Raw genomic sequence first — 15595 nt, forward strand, 5'->3', positions numbered from 1 at the left:
ACTATAAATAAGAAATCAAATTAATGCATCATATCAGCAACAAGATTAATCAAAAGGAAAAGATGAAGTGATGTCAAATGTTTTCCATCTCTGTATTTATTTTCCCTATTGCTCACCACATGGATCCAAAGCCCATTTCCCAAGTTTCAGCATGGCTCTGCAGACTGCAAGAAATGCTATGACCACAGACCATGTTTAGTGCAACACACTAAAACATGATCCTATCTACCCACAACCATCTCTCCCAATTTCATAATATGAAAGCTTGGTTGTCAAGCATGAGATAAATCAACAGCAACCTGCTAAGTCTCCTATGAAACACCCAGAAACAGAACAGTTAATTTGCTCACCCTCTCAGCATGTCTAAATCAACAGAGTCACCAATGGAAAACATCTGCAAGTGGCAGACTTTAACCATTTGGAGTAGAAGGCTGGTTCTAGATAGGTTCTGGGAACAGGTATCTCTGTAGCTGCCAACCAGAATAACTCTTTCTTCCTCTTGCTTTTTATAAACTGGCAAGAAATTTCTGTGGAGTAGGGGCTCAGCCAGTGTAATTAGCCAGCCAAACCTGCAGACATTTCATCATTCTGCTAGCAAAAGCAAAATAAAACCGATCCTCCAAACAATAAATATCCAATGTAACTGCTCACACCTTCCTCCTCCTATTCCCTCATAATCTGTATAATGTAGGTCTTCAGGCTGCCAGGTAAAAGTCAAGAATCATCTTTCTGTGCTATCACAGTGTAGGGTTCAAAACACGTGATCATCTATATCGATGATCTGTTTATTCTAAATCACGCGATTCTATATAACTAGAATGTGGCAGTAGTTAAGGCTTCCTGGGGAAGGAAGTCACAGCGGGGATGCTGACATTTATGTGCATGTACTATTACTCTCTCCATTCCATCCCCATCTCCCACTTTTTATAGATGTGGTATCTATAAAACTCAGACAGGAGAAATAATTTGTTTTGGAGGTTCGTGTGGGCATTAAACGAGAATGTCTAATGAAACTCAGTAGACAAATTTCAGTTTCTGTTTACTTTCGCTCTGCTGAAGGACCCAGGCTGGAAAGTACAAGGGCAGTGAGAAAGCAGCTAGGCACCTCTTCCAAGTATTTGAGGTGCCCAGTGAAATATTAAGATAGGATTGTAGCAGAGAGGTGGAGAGTGCTATCAATGTGTAGACTATCAGTGAAATGAAAAAGAACTATCCATCTTTCCTTCTAGAAATAGTTGAAAGGACTATAGATACACTATAGGATACACTATATATATATATATATATATTCCTATAGATACACTATAGGATACACTATATATATAGATACACTATAGATACACTATATGTACATATAGGATATGCCTCCAAACTTTCTGTCAGATACTAAAAGAAGATCTTCCCTACAAGAACCTATTGCAACATTTGTAATAAAAGTATGACATAGTGGAAGGCAAACTTACCATCACTGAAGTTATATTCATATTACAGTTAACATTTACAGTATTCTTAGCCTGTGCCAGGTACTCTGTTTCAGGTACTTTATCTCATTAAATCCTTATATCAACTCTAAGGTGCTATTATTATAACTATTAACTATTATAACTAGTAATATTATAAGTACTGTTATCCCATTTTACAGAAAAGGCAGGAAGACTGAGAAAGTTAAGTAACTTGACTAAAATTGCACAATTAGCAAGTGGCTGACTCAGAGTTTAGACTGGAATCTGACTCCAGACCCTTTGCTCTGACTTCTGGATCCTCAACTTTCACCAAAGAATAGGAAGTTTGGGTGAAAAAGAAAGACTTCTACCAACATTTGATGAGTGCTGCTTTTAGGAACAAACCTCATGAGCCAAATATCTCACTGTCATAGATCACTTCCTGCCTTCCATAAATCAGTGTCCACCATGTGCCAGGTATGTCTGGCACTTCATAAAATGGCAGCAAAATGACACATATGGGTGCTCACTGGGGATCTCTATGAAAAAGCTAGAAGTCATCTAATTAACTAATGAGAGGCAAAGGATGCCTCAAAGTTTACATTCATAAGAAAATTCCAGCAGGAACAGATGTTGTCTTAGCTAAGACAGGAAGCTGTCAATACTGAATTTTACTGAACTATACCAAAAGCGAAGTAGTAAGTCCAGAATGGCAACAATGCCTTACAGCATTTGTGTTACAACAATAAATGGGTAAAATTTAGAAACCACCTCGTAACATTCTAATCTTGTGAGAATGGCTATCATCTCTTTATGAATTATTCAGTAGTTGGCCCAGATCACATAGAATTTTGAAGACATTAGAAGAATAGAATTTTATCTTAGTAAGAAAATTTTCCCTGTGGCTGAATAACTACAGGTAAACATGATAGTAGGTTTTTTTCTTCCTCCTCTTTGTTTCACCAAATCATATTTGGGAATGGTATTTAAATGTTTAAGAACATAGATAGCCTTCACTTTGCAGTTGCATCACGTCTTCATTTTATTCTCTGTAGAGAATTGATTTTTCTCCTCTCTGACTATCAAAACTTCATTTTTCTCATTTGTACTATGTACTAACTTTCAGATTTCCTTTAGCCATCTTTTTTTTTTCTGTTTCTCTGGGAGTCAGGATGTTGACAGCAAGTTGAATTGGAGTTGCTGATTTCTTTTCCTATAGTAGTGAACTCCCTAAAATAAAGGCCACACTCCTAGCATAAGCAGATGCTGTCTGTCAACTCTACTCCCTTCTTCCTGCCAAAGACTGGCACCCAGCTGTGAATAATTTCATGTTTAGACGGTATATTAAGCAGAAGAAAGACACCCAGAAAGAAGAAAGCCAACATTCCCTGCCTGACACAGGCATCAGGGTTAAGAGGAACCACTTGCCAAACCTTCCTTCCTAACTGTGCCTGGGAGATGCTCACTGCGGGAGAGCAACGCAAGGCTGATCTGAGTCACAGCTTCCTCTTTTAGAAGTGAGCAGCCTCAAGTGCCTCTCCTGGGTAATCAAGGACCACAAAGGAAGACTCTTGACTCACTACTGGACTACCCTTTCTAACCTAGTCATCATAATTTCACAGAAGCAACAAAACCCTCCCCAATATTCTCCAGTGGTCAGATCAGAGCTGAGCAGAAACACGTACCTTCTGGTTAACTTTGGTGGCGGCCACAGTCAGATTGTGCAGATCCTGGGCATTGCAGTCAGTTTCATTCATGCAGCAACTGGGGGGGATGCCATGCTCCAAGAAGTAGGGGCTGGTGCTCCAGTTGGTGTAGTTCTGCACACCACAGCAGCTCAGCTGTTAACAGGGAAGTGAAAAGAACCAAAGAGTGGTAGATCAAAGACATTATGGTCTCTCACTCACTGCCCTGCAACTTTTAAAAGAGAATCGTGGGCCAAGCTCCAAAGACAACATGTACAGCTTTGGTGTGTAAAGATGAACTGAAGCTCCACTAATAATAATCCTCACTTTAGTGCTCATTGAAGTCAGAGAAGGAAGTGAGTCTACGTCATATATCTATTGGTTTTCTTACCACCTCCACCAAGCACAGTGCTTCTTTGCCTTGGTGAAGCATTACAGTCGATGCCACTAAAGGTAGAGATGTACACATCCACTACTTCAGGATTGTCCCGGGGGGAGCTGAGGCAAATAATGGCTTTAAACAGCTTCCCCAGGTGATCCTGATGGGCAGTAAGACTTGGACAGTAGTGCCTGTCACCCTAAGTACTACTGGGCAGGAAACCTCTCTTCTATTTCCCTCTTGTTCTCTGTAAAACACAGGCAGCCTGACCATTCACATACCTGTTATGTCAGGTCCTCAGTTTCTTCTCTGTCCACTTTCTACCCCTGCTACACTGCCCAGCCAGTTCATTAAGCTCATTAGAGTCCTCCAGCCAGCAAATGCTATTGGTCCAACCAACTAGAGGCCTAGAGGTCTAACCTCAGACCAGTCAGACAGGCACCGTTCCAGTCTCTTTCCCTGGAACTTACGCTGCGCTGCACGTGGTCCACTGCCCGGCTCCTCTCGTCATTGCCATTGTAGTTCTGCATGGCATCAGTGTAAGTCCTCAGAAAGGTATCCTTGATCTATGGAAGACAAGGGGAATGTGTTTCAGTCTATTGCAGTCCAAACTGACTGAGATTCATACCAACTTCTGTCCCAATATGGCCTCTTTCTGAAAGTCTCTGAATAAACAGAGGCTAGGATAGGAAAGTCCACCAAGGGATTTATTAGCTCAGGAATTAAAAAAAAAAAAAGTTGGCCTTACTCCCAGTTCTGAGGAAGCCTGGCCTGTCAAATGACCCACTGACATGGCTAGTCAGTTTCTGACAGGCTGTGACTGTGAGCTATCAAGCCTCAGGCATGAGTTTCTACTTATTTTCTCTGAATTGTTAATGCCCATCTTCCTTTCTATAACTTTCTCTGTCTTTACACAGAAGAACAATAATGAGCTAAGCCACTGAGGGGACAGGAAGACTAGTGCTTTGGCCTCAAACAGATCCTTATTCTACTATATAGGAGTTGGGCAAAACTAACTTTGACTTACCAGTCTTTACTGAGGCCAAAATAAAAGAGACTAAAGGATAAGAAGTTTTCTTGCTAATAAGGGGTTAGTAAAAACCCTTTTTCCTTCTCCAAGAATACATTTAACCTTGGGATAAATTCTGAGCTTTGTTTCATTGAGGAAGGTGCTGTGCTAGGTATACTGTCAGGCTACCTGACTTAGAGTAAAACTGAGCCCTGATTGGTGAAACATTCTGGATTAGGAGGACAGCAAATGACAATAATCACCTGGTGGGAAGCTTAGGGTGAAATACGGCAATTCTCCCAAGTAGGTATACTTACTAAAACTGAAGGCTATGTACATGGGATTGTTACAAGAGATAAACTGACACTAGCTACATGGAGCTTCTAAGCCAAAGTGGCTGCCACACCCAGCTATATTACCTCATTTCACTACTCCTGAGATATCTCTCAAGGTGAGGTACTGTACACAGAATAGGCCTGGGTCACTCTGAGGACTCATGCTGAAGAAATAAGCCTTACCCTGCTTATTTTTCTGAGTAAATGGCACCAAGTGTGACCTATTGGCACCCTGTGATTTTGACTGCTTAGCCAAACTCAAGACCAGTACTTGTGGTCTAAGAGTAGTATTGAACCCTAAGTGTCTCAGATGAAAAGAGGTTAAGAAGATGAGGATTTCTAGACCCCAGGGATCACACATAGCAGCACCCAAGAGGAAAGCAGGCAGGGCTCAAGTTGGAGCAAGCAGGCAGCTCCTGGTGCTCAAATGGGCACTTGGGGCATCCATCAGGACTGTCAAGGCCATGACTTCATTGGGTTTCACCTCAGCTAAGAATAAGAATGGGTCTAACTCCGGATGCAGCACTCATATGAGACAGGTTCTAGAATATTGCCTCAGGAAAGGCAAAAGCCTGGGCAATAGGGAAAAGGAGCAGAAAGCACATAAGGTAAGCTCTATGGGAACGTAATTCCTTAAGCAGAAAAGTAGGGACCAGGAAGAGATGACGTCAGACTTTCAAAAGCCACATTCTTGAAACCCACTCAGTGTGTTTTCAACCTATATCTTGTTATACTGTCCCTTTCTAACACATGCTTATATACTTCTGGCTTTACTGCTATTTACAGGGTACAGTAATGGATTTGTGAGACAGCAAGGCAAGACAATTAGTTTGGCTTGGCCTTTAATAGTCTTGGAAATCTTGTTACACAGATACATGCAGTGCCTTGTTCACGTGAAGCAGCTATTTTTAAAGGAGTATTGAATGTATATTGAAAGTAGCAACTTTAAAGTGGAGTAGAGAATCTTTTCATGCAATAGCTACATAGAGAAAGAGAATAAAGGTCAACAATGAAGGTTTAGAGTTTGGTGAAATTCCTGCATGTAGAATTTCAGGCCACATTGTATGACATTTGGAAAGTTTAACTAGCGGTTAAACTAGCTAGCTTATACATACCCTTATACATTAAGTGTTCTTGAAAATTTTTCCTCTCAAATGAAAATTGAGTTTTCCACCTCATGTATACTCACCTCATGGCGAAACACAAACCCTGAAATGCCAGCTACAAGCTCAGCCAGGAACACCAGTGACAGGAACATGGCATACTGAAAATCAAGTGGACAAAGACAAGGTCAGATGTCAGGATTAAGAGAAGAGGACTTTTTCAGGGTAGACTACTTCCTGCCAGACAGAATTAGACATGACCCTATAAACCCTAAAGAAAGTTTAGAGAAAGTTAAAAAATACTCTATTCCAGATTTCTAACCCACATGAGCCTCAACACAGGAAGGAGTCTATTTAATATGCAGAAGCATTTTGGAGTATACATGATAAGGAGAGCTTGACAGAGACTAGCATTGTGCCTGCCAGCTCAATTCAACCAGGAGAATCTTGGAAGAGACATCTATAACTAAGATATTCACTATCTTGAACAGACTCTTTGAACTAGAGAAAAATCTGCTCTGGAGGTCACAGGCCTCAGTTCTGCCCTATCTGGGAATCTTTCCAACTACCTCACTCATGATAGCCATTAGTACCTGCAAACCCACCCCCTGCAACATGGTTTTTTCTCCCTCCCCTCCCCTCCCCTCTCCTTCCCCTTCCCTTCTTTCTTCTCATTCATTTTACAGTGCTGGGGATGGAATCCAGGGCCTTGCACATGCTAGGCAAGCACTCTATCACCAAGCTACACTCCCACCCCGTTTGTTATATGCCTGCCTGTTCTATTTTGTAACTGTTCCAACTGTTGGAAAGACATCCTTTCCCTTGGCCTACTTCTAACTTCCACTTGCTAGAACTAGTTCTGCTTTTAGATGCTACAAGGCCCCACCCTCTGTTATATCCACTGGCCCTTGATATGTACGAGCACAACCAGAACACAAACTGACTCTCTTTACTTGGACAAACTCCTTCACTTTCCTTGGCTACATCTCATACCATACAAAATCACTTCATTTGAAACTGTACCCCTACCATCTGGGTCCAAAGGAGGATGCACGCTCCTCCGTATGCTGTCATTCCTGAACACAGCTTCCCATGGGACTTCTTGCCTCTGTGGTCTGGATACTACATGGAATTTATAGCCTTTTTAAAAACAAATATGCTACAAACAATGCTTGCAAGTACCTAAAATCCTCAGTGCTTCTCATCTCATGCTGCATGTACTTCCTAAATTAACTGTTTGTGTGTGTGTGTGTGTGTGTGTGTGTGAGAGAGAGAGAGAGAGAGAGAGAGAGAGAGAGAGAGAGAGAGAGAGATGAGCATCCAAGTTCAGGCGTATTACATGACACTTGTGAGGTATTAAGAGCTTCCATTTTTTGTGACTTTGAAAAGCAGATAAAAGGACTCCTTACCAACAAAGCATATGTCTTACAATCTGCTTCTTCTCATCTCAAAATGAGATTCAAGGATTCTTAGTGTTCTCAATGCCCCTACATGATGCTGTGGAATTTGGATGGACCACACATGGATACATTCCTTACCCGTAAAGCGTACCTATGTCTTCTACAGTATATGTAGAAGTATATGTGTGTGTACAGAATAACAAATTATTTTTCTTAATTAGTGGAACATACATTAAAAGGCGGAAACACTGGTTTAAAATACCAACTTCTTCTAGATATTAACAAAATTCTCTACAAAGCACAATCACAAAAATATTGAACATGTACTTATGATGCCCTGTGTACACAACTTTGGTCTTGCAACTTCATACAAAATACAATTAGAAGCATGCATTACTCTGGGGAGAGTCTCACAACAGGTACAGAATTCACCAGAAAGCTGTGTGGGTCAGAAGGCAGATGGGAGAAAGGACATTTGTCTCTATAGTCAGAAGTCCTGCTAGGACTAACTGCTAAGAAAGAAGTCACTTCTCTGGTCCTCCATAACCATTATTTTCAGTGGTTTCATAATTATTGAGGTTAAATGAGAACTATAAGATTATAGACTGACAGTTAAGTCAAGTGACTTTCATTTTCATCAGTCAGATCTGCAGTTTTCTGTCTCTGGCAGGTCCCTTGCCTCCAGGAGCATCCAGAGAGTAACCACTTCACCAACAGAAGGCCTTGGCCAAAAACTTATTAGGAAGAGCTTGTATACTAAGCTTAGTGCTTTCCAAATGAAAACACTGAGGGTAGAAACAGTCCTAGATTGAGAAAACACATGGAAACACATACGCTATGCGAACTTGAGCAGGTTATCTAACCTCCAAGTCTTTATCACATAACGTGAAAATACAACCTGTGCTTCATGGCAGTGGTGAGGAATTAAAGTAATATGTACTCAGTACAGCGTACAGGACATAAATGGAATGAAATGATATTTTTGAAGATCAAAATCAAGCCCAAACCAAAAATCTTTTCTACTTCCCAAAAGGCTCATCTGCCAGTGAACTTGAGCATTAGACAGCAATGGTAGTATGGCATGAAATCACCTCCAGAAGAGGCCAGAGATAACTGTTGCGTCATTTCCATACATCCAGTTTATGACCTTATACTCAACTATGGGGAAGTTCTCCCTCAAAAGCAAATTTAGAGTTAAAACATGAAAGGATCCTCCTTCCTGTTCTCCTTCAGTCACAGTATTTAGGCTGGAAGAAACTTTGGTGATTTTCTCTAATACTATACTTTTATAATTGGAGACAGGCCCAAAAAGGTTACAATCTTGTCACTATAGACTTAAGCCAGTAGTGTTGGTTTGCAGGCGGGTCTTATCATTATATCTTCTGCCTTCTTGCTTGGAAAGACGGTTTTCTAGTAATCTTTCTTTTCAATGGCTCTGAAGTTAATTTGCTCCTTGCTACTCATTGTATTAAACAAGGTTCTCCACACTGGCTACAGAATAGAAGCCTTGAAGAGTTTTCTAGAAATAAGATCCTAGACCCTCACCACCAGAGGTTCTAATTCAATTGGCTGGTGTGGGGAGCTGTTAAAAATGTTTTCAAAAAGCTGCCCAAATGATTTAAACATGCATCCAGAGTTGAGGATCATGGCACTAGATGAAAAGTGCTTATGAGAAGAACTAGAAGGGAGCTAGGTTAGTGTCAGGTGACAACAAGAGAGGTGGCTCATTATGGTTCCATGGCTTTTCCACCAACCTGGAAGAATTGTGATAGCCAAAGCATCAGCCTCCTGCATGATCATCGGGACAGAAGGTTGCCAAGTCATGCACTACTTCTGTGAGGTTGCCAATAAGGAGAATGGCTGACTAGTACTAGTTGGGAAGGTGGTTCCTTTGGAGTGAATCAGCCTCACATCCACAAGTATCACTAGGTGGCATTTGATGTTACTATAACCAAGTGCTAAAGAAGTACAGGCAAGTTGGCCCCGATGGAATCTCTGTTTTCCCCCTTTCAGGAAACAGCATGTCTGACATAACTCATTTTAAACAAAATTTTAATTTGAGGAGAGGTCTTTTCTAACTCTTGTTGGCAAAAGGAAAAGTCCTTCAACATTAATTCTCATCAAGGAAGACTGCAGTGAGTAGGAAATTAGGTAACTGGTCTACCAAAAAGCTAAAAGTCACAGTAATAGTTTTTCAGTAGTCTGCCTTTACCCCTTGGGACAAATCATGGCTTTGTTCTGTTATACTACAGCCCTCCAGCAATGGTTCTGGTAGCCAACACTCAGCACTGCATCAGCTCTCTGAATGGGAGGCTCTGTTTTAGCTCAGCTCCCACAGTACTGAGCCAGAGAATACATGGGAAAGCAGAGCTGTCCATGCATCCGTGCGTGGCCAGGATCAAGGAGGCAGGAAGGACTTCCCCAGGGGGAACCTGGAGATGAAAGGCTGCTTCTGTTTAGGATGATACCTTGCCCATCAAAGCTGTACATCACATGCTGGAGGAAATTTCTGAAACAGAGCTGAAGTGTAAAACAGGGCATGTTGTCAAGGGGTCATTGATCTATTAGAAACACTGGCCACTGCTTTGTCATCAGCTACCTTAAGAAAGTGGGACTGGATTTATTGCACTAGGCTGTGTTTTGCATTGTTTTTTCCACTGGGGTGTTAAAGGGTGGATTAGGTAAGAGTGTGAACTACAATAAGAATCAGTGAATATTAAGGTCTTGTCTCTGGCCTCAAGAAGGGCTACTTCACCACCATTTTCACAAAAAGGAATGTGAATTCCAGGCCAGCCAGAGCTACACAGCCCTGGCTGACATCCCGTCTCAAAAAAAAAAAAAAAACTGAGAAGATAGCATTATGCTGTGATATACTCACCAGTTTCAGCATCCATGGGCTACCACGGCATGTAGCAAAGCATCCAAACAGGCCAAAAACAACAATAGTGGTGCCAGTTCCGATGAGCACATAGGGAGCATTTGTGGAGTTCTCAGCAATAAGGGAGATGTAGGTGCCCAAAGTAAGTTTTCCCCAGACTCCAACAGCCAACAGGATCACCCCAGTGATCTGAAAAGGGAGAGAGGAGACTGTAAAACCATTGCCAGGAGGGTAGGAATCAACACAGAGCAATGGGGCTACAAAGAAGACTCAAGTTTCCATGAGCAAGATGGAATCAGTCTTGGAATTAACTGTAATGTGATTTGCCAAATCCTATTAATCACCCCACAGGAAATCCCTAACTCCAGAACCACACATCAACCAGGCCCTTACTTTAGGGAATAGATGGAGGGCTGCATGCTATGCCTTCTTCTCCATCTTGTGCAGACTCTGGCTGCTGAAGTCGCATGCTGCTTTGTATCTCTCAAATGTCTCAAATTCTTGCTCAATCTACTCAAATGAAGATGAGAAACTGGAGAAACCTAGCCTGACACAAATCTATACCCACCCCACCAAGGTTTCCTCGGTCAACCAACACCCTGGTCCTTAACATCTGTAGGTGAGCACCACCATGCTACACCATGAATCAGATGAATAGGTGGGTGAAGATGCCTCAGCCTCTCTCCTCTATACTTGGAAAACACTTTCTGAAGTTTGGAACCATTAAGCTCCATTATTAGATTGTTCTTCTGTGCAGGAAAAAAAGAATGGACCATATGCTTTTCCCCACAGCAGATAATGGTGAGCTCTATCTATCTGAGGGGAAAAGGTCAGCAAAAACTTGGTGGTCCACCCACCCCATAGCCTCTACTTTGTAGGTCCATCACCATGAATGACAGAATTCAGTTTTACATCAGAAAAAGGGTGAGGAACTAGTGCTACTTTTATTAAGCAAAGGTGAACAACTGTGATGCACACTCGAGGAGAAAGCTCTTGATACTAATATTTGGGAAGGTGTTCCAGAGAACGCAGACTGCAGATGGGGACAGCTTTAGTAAATTAAAACCAAGAATGCAGATATTGCCCATCATTCCAAATCCTCTGCTGACACCTGGTGGCTGAAACAAAAATTATCTTCTTGAACACTCTTCTGCCACACTTCTCCAGAAGACAACATAAAACACTTTTTAACGACTAGAATCAAAATTTAAGAATCCACTCTCAAGTCATTAGCGTTCAGAACACAATGAAGGCTATGTACACAAAGACAGGGCTATATCTTATTATTTAATGATAAGACTAGCACAGTTCAGGCACATAGTAAATGGTTACTATTACAGACAAAAACCACTTTTCCTATCTCTGGGTCATAGAACATATATTTTATAGGACAGAACCTACTAAGTGCTAAACACTTGCAAAACCTCTATATCAGGTAAATAATGTGAAGTAATTTAAAATGCATCCAAAGAGAAACTTCTTTTGTACTTTCCACACAAGTATTATTTTGTAAATTTGCAAATATCACAATGTAAACATACTGAAAAAGTTCAGTGAAGTTAGTCACTGTTTAGGCTGAATAGCTCTCACCTAGAGACTTTCTGACTTCACAGAATTGCTCCCAAAGTGTCAGTAACATTTTAGATAGATACAGAGTATACTCTATACATAGTAGCAATATGCATTGCTACTGCCAGTCATTATTCAAATATGATTGCTTTAATGATCAGGTGTAAGAGTCTGATCTTATCTTACATTTCTATAACCAGCAATTTCATGAAGTTGTTACTACCATAACAAATTTTACATATGCAGTGCATCAAAGTTAAAACAAATTCTGATTTTAAAGCATGTAGTATCAAGACCATTTTATGCTTTTTCTCCTTTCAAAAAATAATTTATCATAGTGCAACCAGTATTCTATATATGATGTGTATATGAAGTTGGTCCCCACGAAAACTACAAAGCTTACAATACCAAAGAGGAAAACACCATTTCTAAAAAAAATCTTATTATGTCAATTACACGAATATTCCATTCTTAGTAAAAGACTCTTTTGTGGACCTCAGTGGTATCTGAGGTTTGTTTGCCAGTGGGTGCAAACAAACACAACACTGTGGAAACCATATTGCATGAGAGAAAAACCACCCAACGTTCTGATCTTGAGCAAGTCAATTGCCCTTGAAGGAACTCATTCTTCTCTGAATAATGTGGGGACTGAGTTAGTCAGGCCCCTTCCAGCAACCACGTGCTACGAGTCTGAGAATAACCCAGAGAGAAAAGGCCTTCTCTGATGTCACTATTGTCCTACTTAAATACTCCTGTTGGAGAAGCTCTGTTTTTGGAAGCTTGAACTCCACATATATAAGGCTTTCTGACACACCACAGCCCACCTTTTTCAGCCTTGTCTCCATTGTTGCCCTTTGTGCACCTTAGATAGCTCCAGGAAAACTGAGCTGTTCTCTCATGATAATGATAATCTTACCTAGAATTCAGAAACTCTTACAATACCCATTCCTTTCAGTCTCCCTAAACTTATTCTGAAGCATGAAATGGTTCTGCTATGACTTCATCTCCTTCCCATGGATATCCAGGACCATGAACCCTTCGAGGGCAGGAGCTGTGTATGTGCCTTGTACATAGTCAATGTCTAGTACATGTCTGCAGAATCAATAAGCAGCCAATTACAGAGTTAATAAAGGGAAAGAAGGTTTATGTTAGCCTTAGATCCACTATACTCACTGAGCCTCTGGGAGGAACACTCAGAAATGGTAAGAATGCCAATTTGACTCATTGAAAAAGCGCCAGTGATTTTGGGAAATAATCATGCTAAGGACAAAGAAAAAAGATTCCATAGACAAGGAGAAAATGGTTGGGCTGCAGTATGCCATCAGATGAGGAAGACCATTTTTGGTGGTGGTAGTGATAGTGGACTTGGAGTGTGTGTTAGAAGAAATTGACAGACAGTCGAAGGAAATAAACTATAAGCAAATGCTAAAGACTCATAGAACACCATAAACAAGTACTTTCTCACATTCCTCTAACCATAAAAATGCTTCTTACCAAGAATGAGAAATGTATAAACACAAGCCAAAACCAAAAATCATAATTACCTGTATGATTTTCTTCTTGGTTTCTATCAGATACACTCACTCATACATGTACCTTTTCAAGCACCAACAAGGGAGACATTTCTCAAACATTTGGAGGTTCAAAGTGCAAAGCAAAGGACAGGTTCTTTTGATATCTCTTTCCTAAAGCAATTTTGTATCTCCACTCCTCAGAGACCTAATATTCCTAAACTAATCAGCCTATGCTACCTTTTTCATGGCAGTTTTGCTTCTTTCTCAATTAGCAAGCAGCCAATGCCATGGTTTGAGGAGGAGTCAGATCAGAGATCAGCAATAAACCACACGAGTGACGTGGTGAAGGCCTACTACCCCTCACATGCTCCCAAATCAACCACAAGCCAGGAGGGCAGGCCCAGTGCTCCATCAACAATCACCAGGCTGAGGCTCTCCATGTCTTGCTGTCCCCAGCATTTCATTTCCTGTGTGCTCACACCACAGCTCAAAATTTGTGGGCAGCAGAGTACTACTAGTTACTACTAATTTAGGCTTGGTGACAAGGCTGAATAAAACTATAATTGTAGCATAAGAAAAGTTAGATCAGAATTAGAACTACACTGAAAGAAAACCACTGAGAGGTTTGGACATACGCCAAGGGGTTTCCGAAAGGCTCTGGAAGACTTACCAGGGTTCATTGTAATCCTAAAATGGATATTTAGGGAGTAGACAGCAGACATAAATGATTTCCCTTCCCCCTACCAGGTTATCCTGGCTAATGCTGGAAATCTCCCTGCCGGCAGCACTCTCATCAGCTCTCTCTCTCTCTCTCTCTCTCTCTCTCTCTCTCTCTCTGTCCCCCTCCCCCCCTGTCTCTAACTCAGGGCCTTGCACTTGCTATGCAGGTACTCTACCAGCTCTTTTTCCATTGCCTTCTTTTTGAGATATGGTCTCACTTTACGCCAGGGCTGGCCTGGAACATGATCTTTCTATTTGTGCTTCTCCGCATACCTGGGATGACTGTAGTGCACCACCACATCCATCTCATTGGTTGAGATGGGGTCGAACCATGATCCTCCTGATCTCTACATCCCGAGTAGCTAGGATTACAGACTCGAGCCACTGCACCCAACCTGAGGACTTCCATTTTTCTCACAAGGTCAGAGCCATTCACCTTACACCCACTCCCTTTTCTGATTAAACTGCTGCAGTTGCACACATGCTGTGCCAGGTCTGTGTCTGAGGGGGTAAAGTCCCTACTTCTCTCCCTAAAATACCTGGTCCATAAGCTTCACCTTCTAAATGAACACATGCACATATTCTAATGATAACATGGGTTCATATTTAGCACATAACATGATTAATGAAAAATTAGAAAAGCCAAAAACCAAATTGTCATGTAGAGGTACAAATTACTTAGAAAAACCCTTCCAAAGAAGCCATTTGGATTGAAAACACTGCATCTAAAAATTGACCAAAAGAAATGCACAGAAGCCAGGTGCTAGTGGCTCATGCCTGCAATCCTAGCTATTCAGGAGGCAGAGATCAGGAGGATCGCGGTTCAAAGCCAGCGTGGGCAAATAGTTCCTCAGACCCTATCTCAAAAACACCTAATAGGAAAAAAAGGGCTTGTGGAGTGGCTCAAGGTATACGCCCTGAGTTTAAGCCCCAGTACTGCCAGAGAAAAGAAAGAAAGAAGTACACAGAAGAGATGGTGGGTGGAAATCTCAACTAGATTACATTTGAAGTGTACAGCAGATCCCCCAAAGGTTAGATTTTAAGAAGAAAAGTAGCCAACAAACTATTCTTTCAGTTCATTCTTATATGAATGTGTGTGCCAAGAAGACCGTGGGGAAGGGTATGTTTTGCAACGTTGGGCATCTGATTTTGTAGAGGTAGAGAAACTGGCAGCTTCTATAATCTCATGGTCCTTTCTTTAAATTTGTAGAAGTAACAGAGTGCATCCATTATACTTACGACTTACATTTTTATTGCAAGTTTGCTGTGTATATATTTAGGGTTTTAAAATGGACTAACAACCAGAACTTAGTAGGATTTTGCACTAGGCTTGACAATTTACTTTAGAATGAGTAGCAGAAAGGGACTTAGTGTATTTTAAAGACAGGTAAAGTTAAACTTCTGGGTTGGGAAATAGGAGATGAAGGCTTGCAGTTCTGTCACTAGCTGTATGGCTTTGTGTAGATCACCTCATGCTTCTGGGCCTCAGTTCTCTCTTCAGTAAGATCAGTATGTAGAGAACCAGATTTCCAGTGCATCTAGCCAGCTCTAACCTTGTGAT

At 41.3% G+C, this 15595-nt stretch overlaps 1 protein-coding gene across 6 annotated transcripts in view; it reads right to left on the reverse strand.

The window, feature by feature from the left end:
* Positions 1–15595, reverse strand: part of Tspan7 (tetraspanin 7) — a 127973-nt gene that overhangs the window by 17049 nt on the left and 95329 nt on the right. For all 6 annotated transcript variants that reach the window (XM_020161531.2, XM_074063760.1, XM_074063759.1 and 3 more), the window contains 4 exons: positions 10232–10420; positions 6040–6114; positions 3977–4072; positions 3128–3283 (listed from right to left, as the gene is read on the reverse strand). In XM_020161531.2, coding sequence (XP_020017120.2) covers positions 3128–3283; positions 3977–4072; positions 6040–6114; positions 10232–10420 — 516 coding nt within the window. The remainder of the gene's footprint in view (positions 1–3127; positions 3284–3976; positions 4073–6039; positions 6115–10231; positions 10421–15595) is intronic.

The sequence above is a fragment of the Castor canadensis genome, chromosome X (assembly GCF_047511655.1).
Source record: "Castor canadensis chromosome X, mCasCan1.hap1v2, whole genome shotgun sequence".
Taxonomy (NCBI): domain Eukaryota; kingdom Metazoa; phylum Chordata; class Mammalia; order Rodentia; family Castoridae; genus Castor; species Castor canadensis.